We start from the raw sequence: 27,699 nt of genomic DNA, 5'->3' as shown, positions 1-27,699 counted from the left end.
ATCCAGGGGTGCAGAGGAGGTGAGGCCTGTCCAGGGGTGCAGAGGAGGTGAAGCCTGTCCAGGGGTGCAGAGGAGGTGAAGCCTGTCCAGGGGTGCAAAGGAGGTGAGGCCTGTCCAGGGGTGCAAAGGAGGTGAAGCCTGTCCAGGGGTGCAGAGGAGGTGAGGCCTGTCCAGGGGTGCAGAGGAGGAGAGACCTGTCCAGGGGTGCAGAGGAGGTGAGACCTGTCCAGGGGTGCAGAGGAGGAGAGACCTGTCCAGGGGTGCAGAGGAGGTGAGGCCTGTCCAGGGGTGCAGAGGAGGTGAGGCCTGTCCAGGGGTGCAGAGGAGGAGAGACCTGTCCAGGGGTGCAGAGGAGGTGAGACCTGTCCAGGGGTGCAGAGGAGGAGAGGCCTATCCAGGGGTGCAGAGGAGGTGAGGCCTGTCCAGGGGTGCAGAGGAGGTGAAGCCTGTCCAGGGGTGCAAAGGAGGTGAGGCCTGTCCAGGGGTGCAAAGGAGGTGAAGCCTGTCCAGGGGTGCAGAGGAGGTGAGGCCTGTCCAGGGGTGCAGAGGAGGAGAGACCTGTCCAGGGGTGCAGAGGAGGTGAGACCTGTCCAGGGGTGCAGAGGAGGAGAGACCTGTCCAGGGGTGCAGAGGAGGTGAGGCCTGTCCAGGGGTGCAGAGGAGGTGAGGCCTGTCCTTGTGTGCAGAGGAGGTGAGGCCTGTCCAGGGGAGCAGAGGAGGAAAGGCCTGTCCAGGGGGTGCAGAGGAGGAGAGGCCTGTCCAGGGGTGCAGAGGAGGTGAGGCCTGTCCTTGTGTGCAGAGGAGGTAAGGCCTGTCCAGGTGGGCAGAGGAGGAGAGGCCTATCCAGGGGTGCAGAGGAGGTGAGGCCTGTCCAGGGGAGCAGAGGAGGAAAGGCCTGTCCAGGGGGTGCAGAGGAGGAGAGGCCTGTCCAGGGGTGCAGAGGAGGTGAGGCCTGTCCATGTGTGCAGAGGAGGTAAGGCCTGTCCAGGTGGGCAGAGGAGGAGAGGCCTATCCAGGGGTGCAGAGGAGGTGAGGCCTGTCCAGGTGGGCAGAGGAGGAGAGGCCTATCCAAGGGTAAAGAGGAGGTGAGGCCTGTCCAGGGGAGCAGAGGAGGTGAGGCATGTCCAAGGGAGAAGAGGAGGTGAGGCCTGTCCAGGGGTGCAGAGGAGGAGAGGCCTGTCCAAGGGAGAAGAGGAGATGAGGCCTGTCCAGAGGGGTGCAGAGGTGGAGAGGCCTGTCCAGAGGGGTGCAGAGGAGGAGAGGCCTGTCCAGGGGAGCAGAGGAGGAGAGGCCTGTCCAGGGTAGAAGAGGAGGTGAGGCCTGTCCAGGGGTGCAGAGGAGGAGAGGCCTGTCCAGGGATATAGAGGAGGCGAGGCCTGTCCAGGGGTGCAGAGGAGGCGAGGCCTGTCCAGGGGCAGAGGAGGTGAGGCCTGTCCAGAGGCGTGAGGAGGAGGTGAGGCCTGTCCAGGGGTGCAGAGGAGGTGAGGCCTGTCCAGAGCCGTGAGGAGGAGATGAGACCTGTCCACGGGTGCAGAGGAGGAGAGGCCTGTCCAGGTGTGCAGAGGAGGTGAGGCCTGTCCAGCGGTGGAGGGGAGGCGAGGCCTGTCCAGGGGTGCAGAGGACGAGAGGCCTGTCCAGAGGAGTGCAGAGGAGGCAAGGCCTGTCCAGGGGTGCAGCAGAGGTGAGGCCTGTCCAGGGGTGCTGACAAGGAGAGGCCTGTCCAGAGGAGTGCAGAGGAGGCGAGGCCTGTCCAGGGGTGCAAAGGAGGAAAGGCCTGTCCAGGGGGGCAGTGTCTCTCTTCGGAGCCTGTGCATAGCGCCCCGAGGCTCAGGGCGGAGTCAGAGGCGCTGTATGGGGTGGAATGAACTCTAGGTTCCTCTGTCCTTAATGAAAATCCTTCACCGAGAGGCCTGTCCAGGGTTGCTGCAGAGGTGAGGCCTGTCCAGGGGTGCAGAGGAGGAGAGGCCTGTCCAGGGGTGTAGAGGATGTGAGGCCTGTCCAGGGGTGCAGAGGAGGAGAGCCCTGTCCAGGGGTGCAGAGGAGGAGAGGCCTGTCCAGGGGTGCAGAGGAGGAGAGGCCTGTCCAGGGGTGCAGAGGAGGTGAGACCTGTCCAGGGGGCAGAGGAGGAGAGGCCTATCCAGGGGTGCAGAGGAGGTGAGGCCTGTCCAGGGGAGCAGAGGAGGAAAGGCCTGTCCAAAGGGTTCAGAGGAGGTGAGGCCTGTCCAGGGGTGCAGAGGGGGAGAGGCCTGTCCAGGGGAGAAGAGGAGGTGAGGCCAATCCAGAGGGGTGCAGAGGAGGAGAGGCCTGTCCAGGGGAGCAGAGGAGGAGAGGCCTGTCCAGGGTAGAAGAGGAGGTGAGTCCTGTCCAGGGGTGCAGAGGAGGTGAGGCCTGTCCAGGGGTGCAGAGGAGGTGAGGCCTGTCCAGGGGAGCAGAGGAGGTGAAGCCTGTCCAGGGGTGCAGAGGAGGTGAAGCCTTTCCAGGGGTGCAAAGGAGGTGAGGCCTGTCCAGGGGTGCAAAGGAGGTGAAGCCTGTCCAGGGGTGCAGAGGAGGTGAGGCCTGTCCAGGGGTGCAGAGGAGGAGAGACCTGTCCAGGGGTGCAGAGGAGGTGAGACCTGTCCAGGGGTGCAGAGGAGGAGAGACCTGTCCAGGGGTGCAGAGGAGGTGAGGCCTGTCCAGGGGTGCAGAGGAGGTGAGGCCTGTCCAGGGGTGCAGAGGAGGAGAGACCTGTCCAGGGGTGCAGAGGAGGTGAGACCTGTCCAGGGGTGCAGAGGAGGAGAGGCCTATCCAGGGGTGCAGAGGAGGTGAGGCCTGTCCAGGGGTGCAGAGGAGGTGAAGCCTGTCCAGGGGTGCAAAGGAGGTGAGGCCTGTCCAGGGGTGCAAAGGAGGTGAAGCCTGTCCAGGGGTGCAGAGGAGGTGAGGCCTGTCCAGGGGTGCAGAGGAGGAGAGACCTGTCCAGGGGTGCAGAGGAGGTGAGACCTGTCCAGGGGTGCAGAGGAGGAGAGACCTGTCCAGGGGTGCAGAGGAGGTGAGGCCTGTCCAGGGGTGCAGAGGAGGTGAGGCCTGTCCTTGTGTGCAGAGGAGGTGAGGCCTGTCCAGGGGAGCAGAGGAGGAAAGGCCTGTCCAGGGGGTGCAGAGGAGGAGAGGCCTGTCCAGGGGTGCAGAGGAGGTGAGGCCTGTCCTTGTGTGCAGAGGAGGTAAGGCCTGTCCAGGTGGGCAGAGGAGGAGAGGCCTATCCAGGGGTGCAGAGGAGGTGAGGCCTGTCCAGGGGAGCAGAGGAGGAAAGGCCTGTCCAGGGGGTGCAGAGGAGGAGAGGCCTGTCCAGGGGTGCAGAGGAGGTGAGGCCTGTCCATGTGTGCAGAGGAGGTAAGGCCTGTCCAGGTGGGCAGAGGAGGAGAGGCCTATCCAGGGGTGCAGAGGAGGTGAGGCCTGTCCAGGTGGGCAGAGGAGGAGAGGCCTATCCAAGGGTAAAGAGGAGGTGAGGCCTGTCCAGGGGAGCAGAGGAGGTGAGGCATGTCCAAGGGAGAAGAGGAGGTGAGGCCTGTCCAGGGGTGCAGAGGAGGAGAGGCCTGTCCAAGGGAGAAGAGGAGATGAGGCCTGTCCAGAGGGGTGCAGAGGTGGAGAGGCCTGTCCAGAGGGGTGCAGAGGAGGAGAGGCCTGTCCAGGGGAGCAGAGGAGGAGAGGCCTGTCCAGGGTAGAAGAGGAGGTGAGGCCTGTCCAGGGGTGCAGAGGAGGAGAGGCCTGTCCAGGGATATAGAGGAGGCGAGGCCTGTCCAGGGGTGCAGAGGAGGCGAGGCCTGTCCAGGGGCAGAGGAGGTGAGGCCTGTCCAGAGGCGTGAGGAGGAGGTGAGGCCTGTCCAGGGGTGCAGAGGAGGTGAGGCCTGTCCAGAGCCGTGAGGAGGAGATGAGACCTGTCCACGGGTGCAGAGGAGGAGAGGCCTGTCCAGGTGTGCAGAGGAGGCGAGGCCTGTCCAGCGGTGGAGGGGAGGCGAGGCCTGTCCAGGGGTGCAGAGGACGAGAGGCCTGTCCAGAGGAGTGCAGAGGAGGCAAGGCCTGTCCAGGGGTGCAGCAGAGGTGAGGCCTGTCCAGGGGTGCTGACAAGGAGAGGCCTGTCCAGAGGAGTGCAGAGGAGGCGAGGCCTGTCCAGGGGTGCAAAGGAGGAAAGGCCTGTCCAGGGGGGCAGTGTCTCTCTTCGGAGCCTGTGCATAGCGCCCCGAGGCTCAGGGCGGAGTCAGAGGCGCTGTATGGGGTGGAATGAACTCTAGGTTCCTCTGTCCTTAATGAAAATCCTTCACCGAGAGGCCTGTCCAGGGTTGCTGCAGAGGTGAGGCCTGTCCAGGGGTGCAGAGGAGGAGAGGCCTGTCCAGGGGTGTAGAGGATGTGAGGCCTGTCCAGGGGTGCAGAGGAGGAGAGCCCTGTCCAGGGGTGCAGAGGAGGAGAGGCCTGTCCAGGGGTGCAGAGGAGGAGAGGCCTGTCCAGGGGTGCAGAGGAGGTGAGACCTGTCCAGGGGGCAGAGGAGGAGAGGCCTATCCAGGGGTGCAGAGGAGGTGAGGCCTGTCCAGGGGAGCAGAGGAGGAAAGGCCTGTCCAAAGGGTTCAGAGGAGGTGAGGCCTGTCCAGGGGTGCAGAGGGGGAGAGGCCTGTCCAGGGGAGAAGAGGAGGTGAGGCCAATCCAGAGGGGTGCAGAGGAGGAGAGGCCTGTCCAGGGGAGCAGAGGAGGAGAGGCCTGTCCAGGGTAGAAGAGGAGGAGAGACCTGTCCAGGGGTGCAGAGGAGGTGAGGCCTGTCCAGGGGTGCAGAGGAGGTGAGGCCTGTCCTTGTGTGCAGAGGAGGTGAGGCCTGTCCAGGGGAGCAGAGGAGGAAAGGCCTGTCCAGGGGGTGCAGAGGAGGAGAGGCCTGTCCAGGGGTGCAGAGGAGGTGAGGCCTGTCCTTGTGTGCAGAGGAGGTAAGGCCTGTCCAGGTGGGCAGAGGAGGAGAGGCCTATCCAGGGGTGCAGAGGAGGTGAGGCCTGTCCAGGGGAGCAGAGGAGGAAAGGCCTGTCCAGGGGGTGCAGAGGAGGAGAGGCCTGTCCAGGGGTGCAGAGGAGGTGAGGCCTGTCCATGTGTGCAGAGGAGGTAAGGCCTGTCCAGGTGGGCAGAGGAGGAGAGGCCTATCCAGGGGTGCAGAGGAGGTGAGGCCTGTCCAGGTGGGCAGAGGAGGAGAGGCCTATCCAAGGGTAAAGAGGAGGTGAGGCCTGTCCAGGGGAGCAGAGGAGGTGAGGCATGTCCAAGGGAGAAGAGGAGGTGAGGCCTGTCCAGGGGTGCAGAGGAGGAGAGGCCTGTCCAAGGGAGAAGAGGAGATGAGGCCTGTCCAGAGGGGTGCAGAGGTGGAGAGGCCTGTCCAGAGGGGTGCAGAGGAGGAGAGGCCTGTCCAGGGGAGCAGAGGAGGAGAGGCCTGTCCAGGGTAGAAGAGGAGGTGAGGCCTGTCCAGGGGTGCAGAGGAGGAGAGGCCTGTCCAGGGATATAGAGGAGGCGAGGCCTGTCCAGGGGTGCAGAGGAGGCGAGGCCTGTCCAGGGGCAGAGGAGGTGAGGCCTGTCCAGAGGCGTGAGGAGGAGGTGAGGCCTGTCCAGGGGTGCAGAGGAGGTGAGGCCTGTCCAGAGCCGTGAGGAGGAGATGAGACCTGTCCACGGGTGCAGAGGAGGAGAGGCCTGTCCAGGTGTGCAGAGGAGGTGAGGCCTGTCCAGCGGTGGAGGGGAGGCGAGGCCTGTCCAGGGGTGCAGAGGACGAGAGGCCTGTCCAGAGGAGTGCAGAGGAGGCAAGGCCTGTCCAGGGGTGCAGCAGAGGTGAGGCCTGTCCAGGGGTGCTGACAAGGAGAGGCCTGTCCAGAGGAGTGCAGAGGAGGCGAGGCCTGTCCAGGGGTGCAAAGGAGGAAAGGCCTGTCCAGGGGGGCAGTGTCTCTCTTCGGAGCCTGTGCATAGCGCCCCGAGGCTCAGGGCGGAGTCAGAGGCGCTGTATGGGGTGGAATGAACTCTAGGTTCCTCTGTCCTTAATGAAAATCCTTCACCGAGAGGCCTGTCCAGGGTTGCTGCAGAGGTGAGGCCTGTCCAGGGGTGCAGAGGAGGAGAGGCCTGTCCAGGGGTGTAGAGGATGTGAGGCCTGTCCAGGGGTGCAGAGGAGGAGAGCCCTGTCCAGGGGTGCAGAGGAGGAGAGGCCTGTCCAGGGGTGCAGAGGAGGAGAGGCCTGTCCAGGGGTGCAGAGGAGGTGAGACCTGTCCAGGGGGCAGAGGAGGAGAGGCCTATCCAGGGGTGCAGAGGAGGTGAGGCCTGTCCAGGGGAGCAGAGGAGGAAAGGCCTGTCCAAAGGGTTCAGAGGAGGTGAGGCCTGTCCAGGGGTGCAGAGGGGGAGAGGCCTGTCCAGGGGAGAAGAGGAGGTGAGGCCAATCCAGAGGGGTGCAGAGGAGGAGAGGCCTGTCCAGGGGAGCAGAGGAGGAGAGGCCTGTCCAGGGTAGAAGAGGAGGTGAGTCCTGTCCAGGGGTGCAGAGGAGGTGAGGCCTGTCCAGGGGTGCAGAGGAGGTGAGGCCTGTCCAGGGGAGCAGAGGAGGAGAAGCCTGTCCAGGGGTATAGAGGAGGAGAGGCCTGTCCAGGGGAGCAGAGGAGGTGAGGCCTGTCCAGGGGTGCAGAGGAGGTGAGGCCTGTCCAGAGGTTGCAGAGGAGGTGAGGCCTGTCCAGGGGTGCAGAGGAGGTGAGGACAGTCCGGGGGTACAGAGGAGGTGAGGCCTGTCCAGGGGAGCAGAGGAGGTGAGGCCTGTCCAGGGGTGCAGAGGAGGTGAGGCCTGTCCAGAGGTTGCAGAGGAGGTGAGGCCTGTCCAGGGGTGCAGAGGAGGTGAGGACAGTCCAGGGGTGCAGAGGAGGTGAGGCCTGTCCAGGGGTGCAGAGGAGGAGAGGCCTGTCCAGGGATGTAGAGGAGGCAAGGCCTGTCCAGGGGTGCAGAGGAGGCGCGGCCTGTCCAGGGGCAGAGGAGGTGAGGCCTGTCCAGAGGCGTGAGGAGGAGGAGAGGCCTGTCCAGGGATGTAGAGGAGGCAAGGCCTGTCCAGGGGTGCAGAGGAGGCGAGGCCTGTCCAGGGGCAGAGGAGGTGAGGCCTGTCCAGAGGCGTGAGGAGGAGGTGAGGCCTGTCCAGGGGTGCAGAGGAGGCGAGGCCTGTCCAGAGCCGTGAGGAGGAGATGAGACCTGTCCACGGGTGCAGAGGAGGAGAGGCCTGTCCATGGGTGCAGAGGAGGTGAGGCCTGTCCAGGGGTGGAGGGGCGGAGAGTCCTGTCCAGGGGTGTAGAGGAGGTGAGGCCTGTCCAGGGGTGCAGAGGAGAAGAGCCCTGTCCATGGGTGCAGAGGAGGAGAGGCCTATCCAGGGGTGCAGATGAGGTGAGACCTGTCCAGGGGGCAGAGGAGGTGAGGCCTGTCCAGAGGCGTGAGGAGGAGGTGAGGCCTGTCCAGGGGTGCAGAGGAGCTGAGGCATGTCCAGTGAGTGCAGAAGAGGTAAGATCTGTCCAGAGGAGCAGAGGAGGTGAGGCCTGTCCAGGGATGCATGCAGAGAAGGAGAGGCCTGTCCAGGGGTGCCGAGGAGGAGAGGCTTGTCCAGGGGTGCAGAGGATGCTTGGCCTGTCCAGGGGTACAGAGGAGACGAGGCCTGTCCAGGGGTGCAGAGGAGGAAAGGCCTGTCCAGGGGAGTGCAGAGGAGGTGAGGCCATTCCAGGGGTGCAGAGGAGGTGAGGCCTGTCCAGGGGTTCAGAGGACGTGAGGCCTGTCCAGGGGTGCAGAGGAGGTGAGGCCTGTCCAGGAGTGCAGAGGAGGCGATGCCTGTCCAGGGGTGCTGAGGAGGAAAGGCCTGTCCAGGGGTGCAGAGGAGGTAAGGCCTGTCCAGAGGGTACAGAGGAGGAGAGGCCTGTCCAGAGGAGTGCAGAGGAGGCTAGGCCAGTCCAGGGGTGCAGAGGAGGAGAGGCCTGTCCAGGGGTGCAGAGGAGGTGAGGCCTCTCCAGTGGTGCAGAGGAGGTGAGGCCTCTCCAGGGGGTGCAGAGGAGGCGAGGCCTGTCCAAGGGGTGCAGAGGAGAAGAGCCCTGTCCAGAGGAGTGCAGAGGAGGCGAGGCCAGTCCTGGGGTGCAGAGGAGATGAGGCCTGTCCTGGGGGCAGAGGATAAGAGGCCTGTCCAGGGGTGCAGAGGAGGCAAGGCTTTTCCAGGGGGAGGAGAGAAGGTGAGGCCTGTCCAGGGGTGCAGAGGAGGTGAGGCCTGTCCAGGGGTGCAGAGGAGGTGAGGCCTGTCCAGGGGTGCAGAGGAGATGAGGTCTGTCCAGGGGTGCAGAGGAGGTGAGGTCTGTCCAGGGGTGCAGAGGAGGTGAGGCCTGTCCAGGGGTGCAGAGGAGGTGAGGTCTGTCCAGGGGTGCAGAGGAGGTGAGGACTGTCCAGGGGTGCAGAGGAGGTGACGCCTGTCCAGGGGTGCAGAGGAGAGGCCTGTCCAGGGGTGCAGAGGAGGTGAGGCCTATCCAGGAGTGCAGAGGAGCTGAGGCTGGTCCAGGGGTGCAGAAGAGGCGAGGCTTGTCCAGGGGGAGGAGAGGAGGTGATGCCTGTCCAGTGGTGCAGAGGAGGGGAGGCCTGTCCAGGGGTGCAGAGGAGGTGAGGTCTGTCCAGGGGTGTAGGCATAGAGGCCTGTCCTGGCTTGTCATCTGGGTTCTGTGCGTTTAGACAACATACACTATAGGATTGGTGTCAGACTGATTCTGGACACCTCTGTCTGGTATGTTGGGCTGTATTCCAGCTAGCTCACAGTGCCAATGGAAACTCCTCTTACCAAGGAGGGAAGAGTTTCTGGCAACTATCAAACATGACAACTCTGATCCTCTTAGATAGATACACAGAATAAACGGTTGGGATGTTTTCAATATGTATTTTATGAACAGTCGTTATTCTAGTGTAAAATAGATGTGCTGAGACAATCAATAGACAGTAGAGGATATACATAACTAGAAGCACTAGAAATGTAAAAGGAGTGGGATAGGGGAAACATTTATTAAGGCAATACGTTATATGTTAAACCGGAAACAACAGTTATGATAAATGGTGTGGCATCGGATAATTTTAAAGTGACCAGAGGGCAAAGGCAGGGTTGTCCCTTTTCTCCCCTATTATTTGCCCTATTCATAGATCCGTTTATTCGGAAACTGGAGCAAAATCAAGCTATAAGACCAATGGTGACCCCCAATGGAGCAACTAAAACATTAGCCTATGCTGATGATATTGCTATAACAACAACTAATCCAGAGGAAGCCATTAAATTAATTGAACAAGAGGCCGGGAATTTTGGGGTAGTTCGGGTTATAAACTGAACTCAAATAAAACTCAAATTGTAATTAATAACAACTTAATTATTGTGATAATAGGGTAGTAACTAATGCAGTTTATCTTGGAGTTAATATTACCTCAAATCTTGATAACCTGGTTAAAATTAATCTTAATCCACTGCTGAAACAAACTGATCAAGCTTTGAAGAAACTGCACAACTTACAGCTAACCATTATTGGAAGATGTAATCTTATTAAAATTGTATTTTTTCCAAAATTCCTATACTTTTTTAGATCCATATGCCTAATGTTTGATCAACAAATCTTTAAAGAAATTGATGGAATATTTTCTCGTTTCATTTGGGGATATAGTAAATCTCGTAGAGCCACTAAATTCATCAATCTCCCCAAAGATAGGGGAGGACTTGCCCTTCCAAATTTTAAACTTTATTGGTGGGTGACTATTCTTAATTTTAGCAGAGCACTCTTAACCCCAAGCTCGCTATCAGAAGAATTGAGTGGGGTCCCAACTCTACAGGAACTTATTCTAGGTGTAGAGACGCGAAATCATCTTTGGCGTTTGATATATGATTGCCACTTTAAAAAGGTTCGGTTTAAAACCCTAAAGGGTGTCTATATTGCATGGGGTAATATACGTAAAATTCTCGGGATTGGTAGATTTTCGCATTTTACAACCATGTATCGAAATCATAACCTCCCTGAGATTTTTTCTGATGCATGCATGAAACGGTGGGTCAGGCTTGGTATCACGAAACTTGGTTCATTTTACAACTCTATCGGGTTTTGTACATTTGATCTGTTAAAAAAGAGATTTGGTCTGGATCATCGTGATTTTTTTAAATACCTACAAATTAGAGATTTTATTTTAAAAAAGGGTGGTGGTAACTCCGCATTTCGAAAAATACAATTAATGGAAAAGATTATACAAAATAATACAATTAAAATTGGAGAAATGTATACTAATCTGATTACCACGCTGCCTGATGATTTGGATAAACATATCCAAATTTGGCAGGATCAATTAGAGATTCCCGAATCCGCTATTCAGATGGGTTTCGATCAGTGTCAATCAATCTTAGTCTCAACAAAACTACAGGCACAATACTACAAGACTTTTTTTCAACTTTATTATACGCCTAAAAAAATAGCTAAGTGGAGTACAGCCAAGGGGACTCAATGTCCGCGATGCTCATCACCAGAAGCGGATTTAATACACATGTTAGCAACTTGCAGGGAACTTTTTATTATAAAACAGGAGATATCCACTTTTCTTTCTAAAATCTTTCAAGATAAGATAGAGATAACCACCGCCGACATTGTAATTGGGGCAAGTGTTGACACACGGCCACCGCATGTAAGGGGCTTGATATATATGGCAATGGCTGTATTTAGAATTTGTCTTGCATCAGCTTGGCTTGCTGCATATCCGCCTACATTCCAACAGTGGCAAACACGCTTACTGGCGACTTATAGTTTGGAAACTGCAATATATAAACGTAAGGGTCGAAACAAGAAGAAGTTAGGATTTGAAATTTGGAACCCCTTAGCACAATGGATTGAATATTCGGGTTAAATAAGTATGTATAGGATGTAACTACTTCTTAGATCTGAACAAAACATATTTTTGTTTAATTTGTGTTCTCACTCTGACCTATGCTTATAATTATGTTTATGTTCATATATTTATTTAATTTTCATGCCTGTGCTAGGGAGGGGTGGGGGTGGGGGGATGGTTTGCTGGATTAATGTAAAGCATCAATAAAGACTGTTAAAAAAAAAAAACATCACAGATAACACTGCTACGTTAAAGAAAATTCTTTAATTTTAAAATTTTGAATGCAAGAATAGGAAATCTACAAGCAGGTGGCTGAATATCTTTTTTTCTTTTTGTGGCCTGTGCTTGCAATAAAACAAATAAGAATAATTAATCATCACACCAATTTGCCAAGACAAGATCCGTTGTCTTTACCAGTGCTTGCACAACATGTGTCATGATAATTTTCTGTGAAGATTATTAATAAAGGTTTAACTTTTGTTGTGATAAAAAAAAGAAATGTAAAAGGATGATAGATGTCTACCATTCTGCTAAAATACTGAATGCATACCAGCATATAAAATACATTACAGTAAAATGCGTACTCCTACGATGTAATCCTAGCTAGATGTACCTATGTGTACCAAGCATGTTTGTAGGTGTTAGGCCAAGAATCCTCCTAGGATAAGTGAAACCCAATTACCTGAATTGAGAGAGTGTGGGACCCCCGTTCTGGTCTCGAACTGGACAACCCGCAAGGGATGTTCAGACCACTGCGAGCTGGAGTGTCTGAATGCAGGAACCTCAGCGCCTCGCGACAGTGTGTCGGCATGGAAGTCCTGATCTCCTCGCTCTTAACTCAGTAAGATGTGCTGTATTTATACAAAAATTATCTAGTGTTTCTTTGTCCCTTGTCCCTTGTACTGGCCATTTTTGGATTTGAGCATGACGTAGGGGATGAACCTTGTACATAGATATTATGCAGGTGGTGTAGCTTCTACCTGGTTTCCAAGAACCCTCATGAATATTCATTCATATGGTATGAGTCCATTGATGAAGGTATAGGAGGCTATTGTTCAGGGAAAGACCCTCCTGCTGCACCCAGGACTTGAACTAGGTAAAGGTTCAATCCTAAAAGGTAAAAGTGTATGATATTACCCGGACCTATATATGAGTACCTATATGGAACATAACAGGTCCTCACCAGGCCATGGTTCATACGGTTTGCTCATTTCTCCCCTGAGGCGGAAGCCGGGGAATCTACAATTCTATCCCTGTACTTTGGTAAAGATAATTTTAAAATGTGTATATATTTTAACAGTCCGTTTTAAATTGCCATACTAACGGGACACTCGAGTGCAAGAATTGCGTTGCACCGAGGCTTGCTGCACACGCCTTCCATCCATCCCCGGCGCAGCCGATTAGGGCGCTGACGATGCGGGGTAAAGGCTGTGGGCGCCATCTTGCTGGGAGGAAGGGTTGGCGGTCCAGTTGCAGGACGCCTCCCGCCCTCCCTGATACTTAAGGGGTGGTGTTTACTTGGCACAGGACTTTGCTCATTTCTCCCCTGAGGCGGAAGCCGGGGGATCTACAATTCTATCCCTGTACTTTGGTAAAGATCATTTAAAAATTTGTATATATTTTAACAGCCCGTTTTAAATTGCCATACTAACGGGACACTCGAGTGCAAGAATCGCGTTGCACTGAGGCTTGCTGCACACGCCTTCCATCCATCCCCGGCGCAGCCGATTAGGGCGCTGACGATGCGGGGTAAAGGCTGTGGGCGCCATCTTGCTGGGAGGAAGGGTTGGCGGTCCAGTTGCAGGACGCCACCCGCCCTCCCTGATACTTAAGGGGTGGTGTTTACTTGGCAAAGGACTTTGCTCATTTCTCCCCTGAGGCGGAACCCGGGGGATCTACAATTCTATCCCTGTACTTTGGTAAAGATCATTTTAAAATTTTTATATATTTTAACAGTCTGTTTTAAATTGCCATACTAACGAAACACTCGAGTGCAAGAATCGCGTTGCACCGAGGCTTGCTGCACACGCCTTCCATCCATCCCCGGTGCAGCCGATTAGGGCGCTGACGACGCGGGGTAAAGGCTGTGGGCGCCATCTTGCTGGGAGGAAGGGTTGGCGGTCCAGTTGCAGGACGCCTCCCGCCCTCCCTGATACTTAAGGGGTGGTGTTTACTTGGCACAGGACTTTGCTCATTTCTCCCCTGAGGCGGAAGCCGGGGGATCTACAATTCTATCCCTGTACTTTGGTAAAGATCATTTTAAAATTTGTATATATTTTAACAGTCCATTTTAAATTGCCATACTAACGGGACACTCGAGTGCAAGAATCGCGTTGCACCGAGGCTCTCTGGACATGCCTTCCATCCATCCCCGGCGCAGCCGATTAGGGCGCTGACGACGCGGGGTAAAGGCTGTGGGTGCCATCTTGCTGGGAGGAAGGGTTGGCGGTCCAGTTGCAGGACGCCTCCCGCCCTCCCTGATACTTAAGGGGTGGTGTTTACTTGGCACAGGACTTTGCTCATTTCTCCCCTGAGGCGGAAGCCGGGGGATCTACAATTCTATCCCTGTACTTTGGTAAAGATCATTTTAAAATTTGTATATATTTTAACAGTCCGTTTTAAATTGCCATACTAACGGGACACTCGAGTGCAAGAATCGCGTTGCACCGAGGCTTGCTGCACATGCCTTCCATCCATCCCCGGCGCAGCCGATTAGGGCGCTGACGACGCGGGGTAAAGGCTGTGGGCGCCATCTTGCTGGGAGGAAGGGTTGGCGGTCCAGTTACAGGACGCCTCCCACCCTCCTCTATACGGTATAAAAAAAATGCCCTTCCGTCCGCGCAGCGGGCGCGCTGGCTGCGCGCCAAAGGCAAGCCCGTCTGCGCCACCTTCCCTATTCACCTCTAATGTTGACTGACCTTCGTCCATCCCCCACAGATGAATGCACCAAGTATAACCTAGGGTCTACCTCAGATATTCCCGCTCTGGAATGCATGCATTGTAAGGCCACCATACCTTTAATGAATAACAAAATTCACCGTATTAAACAGAAACATCCTAAAAGGATGATAATAGCGCTTACTAATGTTCGTTCATTAGGAAAGCATAGACAAGAAATATCAGATTTAGTCATAGATAGGAATATTGACATTTTGTTTATGACTGAGACATGAATGGACAAGTCACCCGATCCAGACCTCGTGATTGCGGTCCCAAGTGGATTTAGAGTCCATAGATATGATAGACAGGGCAAAAGAGGAGGTGGGATAGCTATAATAGCTCGAGATACGTATAATATTCGGACCTCACCGATACCCTCGCTTACTTGCGAAGCAATGCAATTTGATATCCATCTATCCCCCACGTACAATTTTAGGGGACTGCTGCTATATAGACGGCCAGGAGTACGCTCCGGATTCCTCTCTGAACTCGGCACTATTTTGGAATTGCTGGCAATTGAGGAGTCAAACAGTACTCGGGGACTTCAATTTCCATTTAGATAAAATTGATGATAATGACACACTTTCTCTTTTGTCTGAAATGGAAATCTTGGGGCTTACTCAATTGGTAAACCGGCCCACTCATGATGCAGGGCATACGTTGGACGGTATCTTCTCCAACCTAGAAGATATCCAGATAACCAATATCCTCCCGATACCCTGGTCTGACCATCATGTAGTCCTAGGTTCAATTATAACTAATGAGACTCCCATTACTAGGACACTTCCTCTTAGTCGTGAACCATTTAAGGCTTGGAAAGATATTAACAACCCAAGCCTTAAACTTCTACTTGACAGTACTAAACCGACTCTGCTAAGGATCCTGATATCGCTACTAAGCAATACCATGACTGGTTAGGTCAGGCTACTAACGAACTGGTTCCGCTCAAATCGATAACCAGAAACAGGAAGGCCCCCTCAGCCCCATGGTTTTCTGAGGAATTAAGGAAGCAGAAACAACTCTGCAGAAATAGGGAAAGGCATTGGAGAAAAAATTATGATGAAGAAAGTAAAAATCATTATAAAGAGATGTTAGTTCAGTACAAATCCATGATTACAGATGCCAAAAAGAAATATTTTAGTGAGCAAATAGAGAGTGCAATAAACTCCAATAAGAAGTTATACGACATCATTAGGCAGTTAGTAGGAAACGCCCCCGACCTTAATCCCCCCGCTTCACAACTCTTTTGTGATGCATTAGCATTATTCTTTTTCACAAAGCTGAATGACATTTACTCAGCCTTTTCCTCCAATGCTAGTCACAGTACAAACATTGAACACCTTTTTTCCCCTAGCAGTGCATTTACTCAGTTTGCTGATATCACAGAGACCCAAACCATTAAATCTGGATCAGCTTTGGATCCATGTCCATTGAAAACCCTTTCCCCGATCATGGATTCTTTGATTCCGGCTATCACACAAATCTGTAACTCCATGTTCAGCACAGGAATCTATCCTAGCTTGTTAAAAAAAAACCCTCCTGAAGCCCCTTTTAAAAAAACCATGCCTAGACAAAACAGAGTTGAAAAACTACAGTCCTATTTTGCAAATATATATATATTTGCCTATATATGTGTCAGAGTCTATTAATAAAAGGATACGTCTTGTGCTGCACAGGAACAGAGATGCCTTATTTCCGAATCCCCCTTGAGCAACCACCCAGAGCTAGTATCACTAGTCTCCAAAGTCTTTACCCAAAAGGGAAGGGGAATTGGATAAAATAATAAACAACAAGAGAAGAGATTTTCTTGGCTGGCTCTTCGTGTAGTCCGACCTGCAGACCTTCTTTCACCAGAACCCTGGAATGTAAAAACACAATTATACCTTACTCTACATCTACTCTAGTCTATTTAGCCCTCCCGCCTGAACTCTCACCTACCATGTATTACCAAGAACTTGGCCTTCTCTTCTAGTTTCTTAAATGAGTGTGCTGCAGAACTTCTTTGCTCTTTCTTTTCTGAAATATATAAATAGCACCTCTCTCATTAATGTGTTCCTACTCTATGTCTCTACTCTGATGAACACTCTGACCCCATCACTTACTTATTATTGTCCTGCTCTCCTCTTTCTTCTTATTATTTCTTAATTCTATTTCCAACTAGTCTTGTTTTCAGACTGATCTCTTTTGCTGTGCTTCTTTTGGTGTCATCTGTTATTTTTAGCAATTCTTTATCATTTGCTATCTGAATGCTGCTTTCAAATTCTCACTCTCCGTTTAAATAATACATTCACAAATATTTGCTCTGGAGTGTCCCAAAGGTAAGTATCATTTAAACTCAGTACATTGCAGTTCATTAATCTGAGTATTATTTGTTTTTTGCCACTTATCGTCTTTCTTCACTCAGCAGGGCTCCGTAGGCAGATTCTGAAACGAACTCCGGTTCCTCACCGACTCTTCCCACAGACGATGGCGCTCAATTCCTGAATACGGGGACTAAGAATGGTTGGCAAGGAATCCTGAAAGGGTACAGGGGAAGAGTAACTAGGGTACTTGACTACGCACACTAATGCGTTTACTAGGAAAGCGAGAAACGGGTTCTCTAACCCGCGCTGTCACACCGGCTACAGCGTGACAGGAAATAACGAGCGGTAAATACTCAAACTCGTTCAAGGAAACTCTCCGGACTCGTTCACTATCCAGAAGGATAAAGAACTTGAATAAACTCAAACTACTGGCCATAAAACGTTAATTCCTATGAGAGATTCAAAGGGCTCTCCTAACAGGGTTCGTCGTCAGGTGAAGTGCGCAGAGCTTCATCATCGCGCGCTTCACCAGAACTCCGCTGAATGACGTCAGCTGGAAAACTAGACCGCAAACCCCGGCATAGACCTGGCGGCCTTTCTGGAGTTCCATTTTTGAATTCTTTTTGTCCACGTGTTTCTGTTGGCATGTCGTCTCATTCTCTGACATGCCATATGAGAGATTACTGCCACTCTTGGGTTTAGATTCCTGACAGTACCCCCCAACAAGGTAGATTCCTTCCGTCTTGGTTTCAACGGGAATTGCTGATGAAATTTCCTGACCAATCTGGGAGCATGAACGTCTGATTCCTGTTCCCAGGACCGTTCTTCTGGGCCATAACCTTTCCAGTCTATTAGGTAAAACAGTTCTCCCTTGACTCTTTTTGAGTCCAACACTTCCTTCACCTCATACTCTGTTCCTGTTTCCAAATTAAGAGGTTTCGGAGGTAGATTTCTCCGTAGATTTTTTGGAGCCTTCTTCAACAGTGAAATGTGAAAAACAGGATGAATTTTCAATTTGGAAAGCAACTGAAGTCGGTACGACACTGGATTAATCTTTTTCTCTACTGGGTAAGGCCCAATAAATCGGGGCTGGAATTTCCGATTACCCTTTAGTCTAAGATTTTTGGTACTTAACCAAACTGTATCCCTTTTTTCCAACTCAGGCCCTACTCTCCTTTTCTTGTCTGCGTAGTTTTTATACCTTTCCTTTGCTACTCTCAAACTTTCCGTTGCTGTTAAGTGAATTTGTTCTAGATGTGAAACTATGTCCCCAACAGCAGGAACTGTGACCTCAGTTTGTCTAAGTGTGGAATTAGGATGTCTACCATAGTTCATATAAAAAGGAGAGAAGCCTGTGGATACGTTTACTGCATTATTGTAAGCAAACTCTGCTGCCCACAAATACTCTGACCAGTTTCCATCCTGTTTTAAAAGAAACAATCTTAAGTATTGTTCCAGTTCTTGGTTCACCCTCTCCGTCTGACCATCAGTCTCTGGGTGGTAACTGGTAGAGTATCTCACCTCGGTCCCTAAACTCTCCATAAAGGCCTTCCAGAAATGGGAAATAAACTGTGACCCCCTGTCGGAAATCACCACTTTTGGAATTCCATGTGTCTTAACTATTTCAGTACTGAAGTGTGTAGCTAGTTGTTTGGCTGTTGGGAGTCCTCGTAATGCCGTGAAGTGTGCCATCTTGGAGAAAGAATCTACTACAACTAATATGGTGTCCTTGCCCTGACTAAGGGGTAAATCCACTATTAGATCTAAGGTGACTGTGTGCCAGGGGAAAGGTGGTGTGGGCAAAGGCTGCAACAACCCTTTCGGGACCTGCCGTTCAGATTTTCCCTGTGCGCAAATCTCACAAGTCTTAACATAATCTTCAATGTCCTTAGTCATAACTGGCCACCAGTAGTGGCGTTTTATTAGTTCTTTAGTCTTTGCTTCTCCTTTATGTCCTGCTAGCTTGGCGTCGTGGCATTCCTGCATCACTTGTTGTTGCAGTTCTTTGGTAGGGATATACATTTGGTCTTGATAGTAAGGAAGTTGATTAATTATCTTTCTATCTTCTTTTTCTTGAGCCCATTCTTGCATTGCTTCTGGACTCATCACTTCTGAAATACCTGTCTCCAGATTCACTGAGGACGTCACCCCAATTATCTTTTCTTCTGGAATGATTGCTTGGTCCTGTACTGGTGTCTTTTGATTTTCTGTATCAATCCTTGATAAGGCGTCCGCCTTCCCGTTCTGTGCCCCAGGACGATATGTGATCACGAAATCGTAATCCGCAAAATACAGAGACCATCTCAACTGTCTTGGAGTTAGTGTTCTGGCCGTCTTCAAAAACTTCAGGTTTCGATGATCAGTAAATACCGTTACTTGGTGTTGAGCTCCCATGAGGTAATGTCTCCATTCTTTGAAGGCGTCTTTTATTGCCAACAATTCTTTCTCGGTGATGGTGTAATTGCACTCGGCCGGGGATAACTTTCTTGATCTGTAAGCTACAGGCTGCAATTGTCCAGTGACCTTGTTCCGCTGGGAGAGTACTCCTCCTACTGCCTGATCTGATGCATCTGTTTCCACATAAAATGGTTCTGTCGGATCTGCATGTTGAAGAATTGGGGCGGATGTGAAATCTTGTTTCAACAAACCGAAGGCTTTCTCAGCTTCCTCTGTCCATTCAAATCGGATCCCTTTCTTTAATAGTTTCGTTAATGGTAGGATCTTGTGAGAAAATTCATTTATGAATCGTCGGTAAAAGTTTGCAAAACCTATGAAGCTTTGGACCTCCTTAACACTCTCTGGAGACTTCCAGTTTGTTACTGCTTCGATTTTTCGCCGGTCCATCAGTAATCCAGTCGGAGAGATGATAAAACCCAAAAACTCCACTTGTGTTACGTTGAAGGCACATTTTTCCAATTTGACAAACAGTTTGTTTTCTCTTAATTTCTGTAAAACTCCTCGTACTTGATCTGGGTGTCTCTCCTTATCCGCTGAGTAGATAAGTACATCATCGATATACACAATAGCGCACTGGTCAATGTATTCTTTCAGCACATCATTGATGAAATGTTGGAAGGCTGCAGGGGCGTTACAAAGACCCTAGGGCATTACCTGGTATTCAAATAGGCCGAATCGGGTTCTGAAGGCCGTCTTCCACTCATCGCCTTCTCTCATTCTGACTAAATGATAGGCCCCTCTTAAATCAAGCTTTGTATATATTTGCGCTCCTTTGACTTGGTCCAATAACTCTGATATAAGAGGCAAAGGGTACCTATTCTTCTTAGTGATCCGATTAATGGCTCTATAGTCTATGCAAGTCCTCAGATCGCCTTCCTTCTTTGGCACGAAAAATAAAGGCGACGAGACGGGGGACTGCGAGGGCCTGATAAATCCATTAGCGAGGTATTTGTCCAAATACTCTCTTAAATGACAGTGTTCTTTTTCAGTCAGGGCATACACTCGACTACAGGGCAACGTGGCGCCCGCCTCCAATTCTATTTTGCAATCATAGTTTCTATGTGGAGGTAATCGCTCCGCTTCTGCCTCGTTGAACACATCTTGAAATTCTGCATACTCTCCAGGAATTTCTGGGGCATTTATTACACACAGCGATTCCCCATTATGGCACAAAGCTTGGGCCAGGTTTGGTTCTTGCATCTTTTCCTTGTTTCCAAAACAGTTTCCGGCACAATATTCTGAATCCATCCTAATGGTCCTGTCGCTCCAATTTATCGTTGGGTTATGCTCAGTGAGCCAGGGTAAGCCAAGGATCAATTCGAATTGAGGGGCATCAATGAGATTAAATTGAATTCTTTCCTCATGACTATTGTTTGAAATTAAATGCAGAACTTCGGTATGACTCACAATTGGGCCTGAAGATAGGTTGGTGCCATCCACAGCTCGCACGGGTTCACTCTTGCTCTTCATAATGGCTTGGATTCCATTCCTTTGTGCAAATTTCAAATCGCAAAAATTTCCCGTGGCTCCGGAATCAATCATCACAGACACCCCCGTTAAGGTTGAGTTTCTGTATCTCACTTCCATAGATAAACTCAAGTGAGGAGCCGCTGACTGTAGGGTGTTAGCCACAATTTGCTGCTCAGGAGTTTCTTCTTCTTGAATCGCACCCACCTGTCCAACTCCAACAACAGGTGGTGCAGTCAGTTTTCCTTCGGCTTATAACTTGTCTTGGGTTTTTTAGGGCAATTTCTGACGAAATGGCCCCCAGATCCGCAATACAAACACAGATTACTGGTTCTTCTCTTTTCTTTTTCTTCTTTTGTTAAAGGACCCCGTATGGTTCCAATTTGCATGGGCTCAACTCCTGAGACCCCATCGGTTGTTCGACTATGATCAGATCTGACACGATCAAATCTCGGAATCGTTGGCCTGAACTCCTTTCTTTTTTCTCCTTTCCGTTCTCCCTGTCGGAAGTCTATTTCTAAGACCAGATCAACCAATGCTGATATTTCGGTGGGTCGATTAGGTATTCCTGCCAAGGCGTCTTTCAACTCGTCCTTCAATCCACGATAGAACACGGCTGCTCGCTTACTCTCCGGCCAATCTGTCTCTACCACTAGTTTGTTGAACTGCGCCAGATATGATACTAGGTCTCGATTTCCCTGCTTCAGGTCCAGTAGTTCGTTGTCCACCACTTGAGAAATCCTTCTTCTATCGAAAATTCGTAGAAATTCGTGTTTAAATTCCTCGTAATTTCTCAGAATTGGATCATTTCTAGTTATGAGTGGCTGCGACCAAGCTGCTGCATCTCCACTAAGGTAGGATAGTGCGAAGGCGACTTTGGATTGCGCATCAGGGAATATTGAAGGGCGACACATATAATGCAATGAACATTGAGTCAGAAATATTTGCGCCTTTTGGGGATCCCCACCAAATCGCTCTGGGGCTGCCAAAGGAATTACCGGGGACAGTGAGTGTATAACCTGGGTCGTCATTCTATTAGTGCCTTCTGCCTCGGGGGTTTGTGTACTCTGACCTGCACCATAAGAGTGTCTAATTCGCTGCGCTAAGTCTGCTGTCTCCTTTCTAGAATTTACTACCTCTAATCTTAGGTTTTGATTTTCTTCTCTAACTGCGCTTAGTTCCTTTTGGATTGTGTCTAGGATTGCCCCTAAATTCTGCAAGTTTATTCCTTCAGTCATCTCTGTTCGGGTGCAAAGTGCAACTTGGGCACTTCACTCTGTCAGAGTCTATTAATAAAAGGATACGTCTTGTGCTGCACAGGAACAGAGATGCCTTATTTCCGAATCCCCCTTGAGCAACCACCCAGAGCTAGTATCACTAGTCTCCAAAGTCTTTACCCAAAAGGGAAGGGGAATTGGATAAAATAATAAACAACAAGAGAAGAGATTTTCTTGGCTGGCTCTTCGTGTAGTCCGACCTGCAGACCTTCTTTCACCAGAACCCTGGAATGTAAAAACACAATTATACCTTACTCTACATCTACTCTACTCTATTTAGCCCTCCCGCCTGAACTCTCACCTACCATGTATTACCAAGAACTTGGCCTTCTCTTCTAGTTTCTTAAATGAGTGTGCTGCAGAACTTCTTTGCTCTTTCTTTTCTGAAATATATAAATAGCACCTCTCTCATTAATGTGTTCCTACTCTATGTCTCTACTCTGATGAACACTCTGACCCCATCACTTACTTATTATTGTCCTGCTCTCCTCTTTCTTCTTATTATTTCTTAATTCTATTTCCAACTAGTCTTGTTTTCAGACTGATCTCTTTTGCTGTGCTTCTTTTGGTGTCATCTGTTATTTTTAGCAATTCTTTATCATTTGCTATCTGAATGCTGCTTTCAAATTCTCACTCTCCGTTTAAATAATACATTCACAAATATTTGCTCTGGAGTGTCCCAAAGGTAAGTATCATTTAAACTCAGTACATTGCAGTTCATTAATCTGAGTATTATTTGTTTTTTGCCACTTATCGTCTTTCTTCACTCAGCAGGGCTCCGTAGGCAGATTCTGAAACGAACTCCGGTTCCTCACCGACTCTTCCCACAGACGATGGCGCTCAATTCCTGAATACGGGGACTAAGAATGGTTGGCAAGGAATCCTGAAAGGGTACAGGGGAAGAGTAACTAGGGTACTTGACTACGCACACTAATGCGTTTACTAGGAAAGCGAGAAACGGGTTCTCTAACCCACGCTGTCACACCGGCTACAGCGTGACAGGAAATAACGAGCGGTAAATACTCAAACTCGTTCAAGGAAACTCTCCGGACTCGTTCACTATCCAGAAGGATAAAGAACTTGAATAAACTCAAACTACTGGCCATAAAACGTTAATTCCTATGAGAGATTCAAAGGGCGCTCCTAACAGGGTTCGTCGTCAGGTGAAGTGCGCAGAGCTTCATCATCGCGCGCTTCACCAGAACTCCGCTGAATGACGTCAGCTGGAAAACTAGACCGCAAACCCCGGCATAGACCTGGCGGCCTTTCTGGAGTTCCATTTTTGAATTCTTTTTGTCCACGTGTTTCTGTTGGCATGTCGTCTCATTCTCTGACATGCCATATGAGAGATTACTGCCACTCTTGGGTTTAGATTCCTGACAATATGCCAATCTTCCATTTCTGGCAAAGGTTGCAGAAAAGGCAATGAATACCCAGTTAGCAGCTTTTATTGAGGAATATCACCAACTTGACGAGACCCAATTTGGGGTCCGCAAGTTCCATGGAACAGAAACCGCTCTGATTAAGGCTGCCGATGACGTTAGAGTCATCCGAGACCAAGGAGGCTCAGCACTACTGGTGTTACTGGACCTCTCTGCAGCTTTCGACACGGTTGACCATCAGATCTTGGTCGACCGTGTCGAAAAAAATGGGTATTTAAGGGACAGCCAAGAACCTACTGGCCTCTTTTCTGATCGATAGATCTCAGGCGGTGACACTGGGACCGTACCAATCGGCTAATTTGTCCCTGCCATGTGGGGTACCTCAAGGTTCATCCCTCAGTCCGACACTATTTAACATCTCTGTGTCGGACCTAGCTAAAACCATCAAAGTACACGGAATGGACCTTACCTCATACGCAGACGACACACAGCTGGTTCTGGCTATCAAAAATGATGGAGAAAAAGTGGCCGAGGGTTTCAAAACAGGCATGTTGGCAATTGGACAGTGGATGTCCGTAAACTGTTTAAAACTTAACTCCGAAAAAACGGAGGTGGTAACCTTTGGACATCTATCTCCTAGTTGGTCCCCCGTCTGGTGGCCATCGTCTTTTGGAACTTTGCCGAAACCAGCTTCCAAGGTAAGGAACCTGGGGGTTGTCTTTGATAACGACCTTAATTTTGTTGCCCGTGCCAATCAGACTGCTGCAAAAACTTTGGTAAGTTTCTTAGTCTTATCTTCGTTAGATTACTGCAATGGCTTATTCGCCAATGCCCAGATTAGGGTCATTAAGAAAATGAAGACTGTACAGAATGCGGCGGCCAGACTTCTCTCGGGAACCCCCAGGTATAAACCCATAGCCGATACAATCAGAAGTTATCACTGGCCCACATTGGAAACCGTATTAAATTCAAGACACTATGCATAGTCTACAAATCACTGCACCAACAAGCACCTCAGTTTCTGAGAGATCAGTTAATACCATACTGCCCCTCAAGACCACTTCGCTCCTCCACTCTTAACGAACTGGTGGTGCCACGTACCAAGTCGGTCACTTGGGGAGATTGACGCTTTTTGGTTGCGGCCCCAAAACTATAGAATACACTCCCCCAGTTCATCAGGACCAGCCCCTCTCTTATGTCATTTCGAAAAAAACTGAAAACGTGGTTGTTTAATAAGTAATTGCCAGAAGCCCAGCAGTGGAGTAGTTTGCAGTAGTAATAGCGCCAAGACGCCCACGGGCAATTGTTCGCGCTTTATTAAATATTATTAATAAATAATAAATAAATCCTGGTCCTCACAAGGCCCTGGTCCACCAGGCCCCAGTCATATCCTGGTCCACCAGGCCCGGCTCACGACCTGGTCCACCAGACCCCGGCTCACGTCCTGGTCCTCACAAGGCCCTGGCTCACGTCCTGGTCCTCGCAAGGCTCCAGCTCACGTCCTGGTCCACCAGGTTCCGGCTCACGTCCTGGTCCTCACAAGGCCCTGGCTAACATCCTGGTCCTCACAAGGCCCTGGCTCATGTCCTGGTCCTCACAAGACCCCAGCTAACGCCTAGGTCCTCACAAGGCCCCGGCTCATGTCTAGGTCCAGACAAGGCCCTGGCTCACATCCTGGTCCCCACCAGGGCCCGGCTCACGTCCTGGTCCTCACAAGGCCCAGATTCACGTCCTGGTCCTCACAAGACCCTGACTCACGACCTGGTCCTCACTAGGCCCTGGCTCACGTCCTGGTCCTCACTAGACCCAGGCTCACATCCTGGTCCTCACCAGGCCCTGGCTCACGTCCTGGTCCCCACAAGGCCCTGGCTCACGACCTGGTCCTCACTAGTCCCTGGCTCACGTCCTGGTCCTCACTAGACCCAGGCTCACTTCCTGGTCCTCACCAGGCCCTGGCTCACGTCCTGGGCCTCACATGGCCCTGGCTCACGTCCTGGTCTTCACAAGGCCCCAGCTCACGTCCTGGTCTTCACAAGGCCCCCGGCTCACGTCCTGGTCCTCACAAGGCCCAGCTCACGTCCTGGTCTTCACAAGGCCCCCGGCTCATGTCCTGGTCCTCACAAGGCCCTGGCTCACGTCCTGGTCCTCACTAGACCCAGGCTCACTTCCTGGTCCTCACCAGGCCCTGGCTCACGTTCTGGTCCACACAAGGCCCTGGCTCACGTCCTGGTCTTCACAAGGCCCCCGGCTCACGTCCTGGTCCACACAAGGCCCAGCTCACGTCCTGGTCCTCACAAGGCCCAGCTCAGGTTCTGGTCCACACAAGGCCCTGGCTCACGTCCTGGTCCTCACAAGGCCCAACTCAGGTTCTGGTCCTCACAATGCCCTGGCAAATATCCTGAGCTTCACAAGCCCCTGACTCACGCCCTGGTCCTCACCAGGCACTTATCACATCCTCATCCTCACTAGACTCTGGCTCACGTCCAGGTCCTCCCCAGGCCAAGCAGGTGAGGGAGATCAACTGGTTTTTGGCACACAATGCCACCTCAAACAGGAAGCACCATATGCAAATCAGCTTTAGACTCCTTCCAATAGAAGCAGTCCAGCCTGAAGAGCCAATGCAGATCTTTTCTGAACCGGAACTCAACCAACCCAAGACCGGTTTCCGCCTATCTGGGTCCTGACTGTAGGGTGCGGCTTGATTCCAGCGGTGCAGCGAGCACTGAACCCACATCTGGGTCCTGACTGTAGGGTGCGGCTTCATTCCAGTGGTGCAGCGAGCACTGAACCCACATCTGGGTCCTGACTGTAGGATGCGGCTTGATTCCAGCGGTGCAGCGAGCACTGAACCCACATCTGGGTCCTGACTGTAGGGTGCGGCTTCATTCCAGTGGTGCAGCGAGCACTGAACCCACATCTGGGTCCTGACTGTAGGGTGCGGCTTGATTCCAGCGGTGCAGCGAGCACTGAACCCACATCTGGGTCCTGACTGTAGGGTGCGGCTTCATTCCAGTGGTGCAGCGAGCACTGAACCCACATCTGGGTCCTGACTGTAGGGTGCGGCTTGATTCCAGCATTGCAGCGAGCACGGGACCCACATCTGGGTCCTGACTGTAGGGTGCGGCTTGATTCCAGCATTGCAGCGAGCACGGGACCCACATCTGGGTCCTGACTGTAGGGTGCGGCTTCATTCCAGCATTGCAGCGAGCACGGGACCCACATCTGGGTCCTGACTGTAGGGTGCGGCTTGATTCCAGCATTGCAGCGAGCACGGGACCCACATCTGGGTCCTGACTGTAGGGTGTGGCTTCATTCCAGCATTGCAGCGAGCACGGGACCCACATCTGGGTCCTGACTGTAGGGTGCGGCTTGATTCCAGCATTGCAGCGAGCACGGGACCCACATCTGGGCACACCTGGTATATTTATGAATACGGAAAATGATGGGTGGAACATTTGAGTTCATCTCTGCCACTGGTAATTACTCTGGGACACATCCAAGCCCAACCTTCTTGTTCTTTCCCTCTGTTGCACCTCAGTATGCAGCCGATTTAAGATCCAAAAAGGCAGCATAAAGGCTACCCTTGTTCAAGATCACAGTCTTCCAGTAGAGCATAATAAAACGAAATACCTGATCAATGGTACTAGTACACGCCCTAAAGCCTGCCTGTAGAGGAGATAAGCTATCTGTCTTTCCCACCCAATCCTGCAGTTTGTTCAAAACTAGATGCAGAATTATCTTTTGGAGTGAGTCTATCAGGCTGATAAGCCCGTAGTTGCCTGACAGGGATTTAACCCCTTTTTAAAAACGGGGATAATCTCCGCCCCTTTCCACGAATCAGTAACTGGGGCACCCTGCGCAATTGCGTTAGCCACCATTGCGTTGTAGTGGCACCATTTAGATTTTTCATACAGAAATATGTCCGGCAGAATGCCATCTGGGCCCGGTGCTTTACCTCCTGTTACTGCCCCTAGGGCCAGACTAACTTCAGCATCTTCAAAAACTGTGCCTGTGTAGTATCGGCACGGGGGCTTCTCTTCCGTCCCTTCCCCTGAGCTACGTTCATTTTGAGGCTTAAAGTGAGTGACCCAATGATCCTGTGAAACGTGGTTTTGCGGCTGGGTTGGCAGACCACCCCTGTCCCACTTAGCTATGTTCCAAAACTGTTTGGGATTTTTGTTTACGCATGCTAATTTGAGTTCCTGCCATCTATTCTCATCCCAGGATTTTTTTGCCTTAACTTGTGCTCTTCGGTATTTATACCTTAGTTGCCGTACAGCACTGGGATTTCACTCTTTAATTGCAGCTCCTAGTTGTCTACGCACCTCTTTACATTCCATATTGAACCATTGTGGGCTTTTCCTAGGATAGACTCCCTTGGCCTTATGGCATCTAATGAAATAAGTGCGTAGCTTCGCAAAAATGCTAACATGGGTACCGATCACCGGGTCAAGAGCCGCTGAGTTTAGCATGCATACTTCCAACTCTGAAATCGCCCTTCAACGTCTAGGGATATTGAAGCTAAAGGTTCGCGGTGCTTGAGTATATTAGCCCATTTTAGGCGTCTCATGTCGTTTGATGGAACCGCATCCCTGGTGAGAAAATTACTCTCTGATCGCGTGTGTTCCCGTTGTGGTAACAAATCAAGAGTTGCACACAGGGGGTTGTGGTCACTCTCTGGGCGCTCTCTTACTACCATATCCCTTAAGGGATGCCACAGTCGCAGATTGATTAATAAGTAGTCTATGCGACTAGCACAATTGCCATTGTTGAAAGTATTTGCTCCATGCCTATCGGATGTGTATCTGACATTCGCCGCCCGTGGTCCCTTCTCTAGATAAGTGGCATTGATTTGGATTGCCACGTCAGACCATTTTTTAATTGGTGGCAGTTCTAACTTTAAGATCCCCCATTGCTCATCAGCATCTGCAATAAAATCACAATTTTGTATTGTATTGTATTGTAATTGCATTTGTATAGCGCTTACTACCCCTGACG

The 27,699-nt window shown here is 51.3% G+C and overlaps 1 protein-coding gene across 1 annotated transcript in view; it reads left to right on the top strand.

Annotated features, from left to right (window-relative positions):
• Positions 1-23,159: 23,159 nt before the first annotated feature.
• LOC144806192 (uncharacterized) overlaps positions 23,160-27,699 on the top strand; it is a 213,157-nt gene continuing 208,617 nt past the window's right edge. The window contains 1 exon segment of the mRNA XM_078672606.1: positions 23,160-23,477. Within this exon segment, the coding sequence (XP_078528732.1) occupies positions 23,160-23,477 (318 nt within the window).

Source organism: Lissotriton helveticus (genome assembly GCF_964261635.1).
Source record: "Lissotriton helveticus chromosome 1_1 unlocalized genomic scaffold, aLisHel1.1 SUPER_1_unloc_52, whole genome shotgun sequence".
In the NCBI taxonomy this organism is placed as follows: domain Eukaryota; kingdom Metazoa; phylum Chordata; class Amphibia; order Caudata; family Salamandridae; genus Lissotriton; species Lissotriton helveticus.
This window is presented reverse-complemented; position numbering and strand designations above follow the sequence as displayed.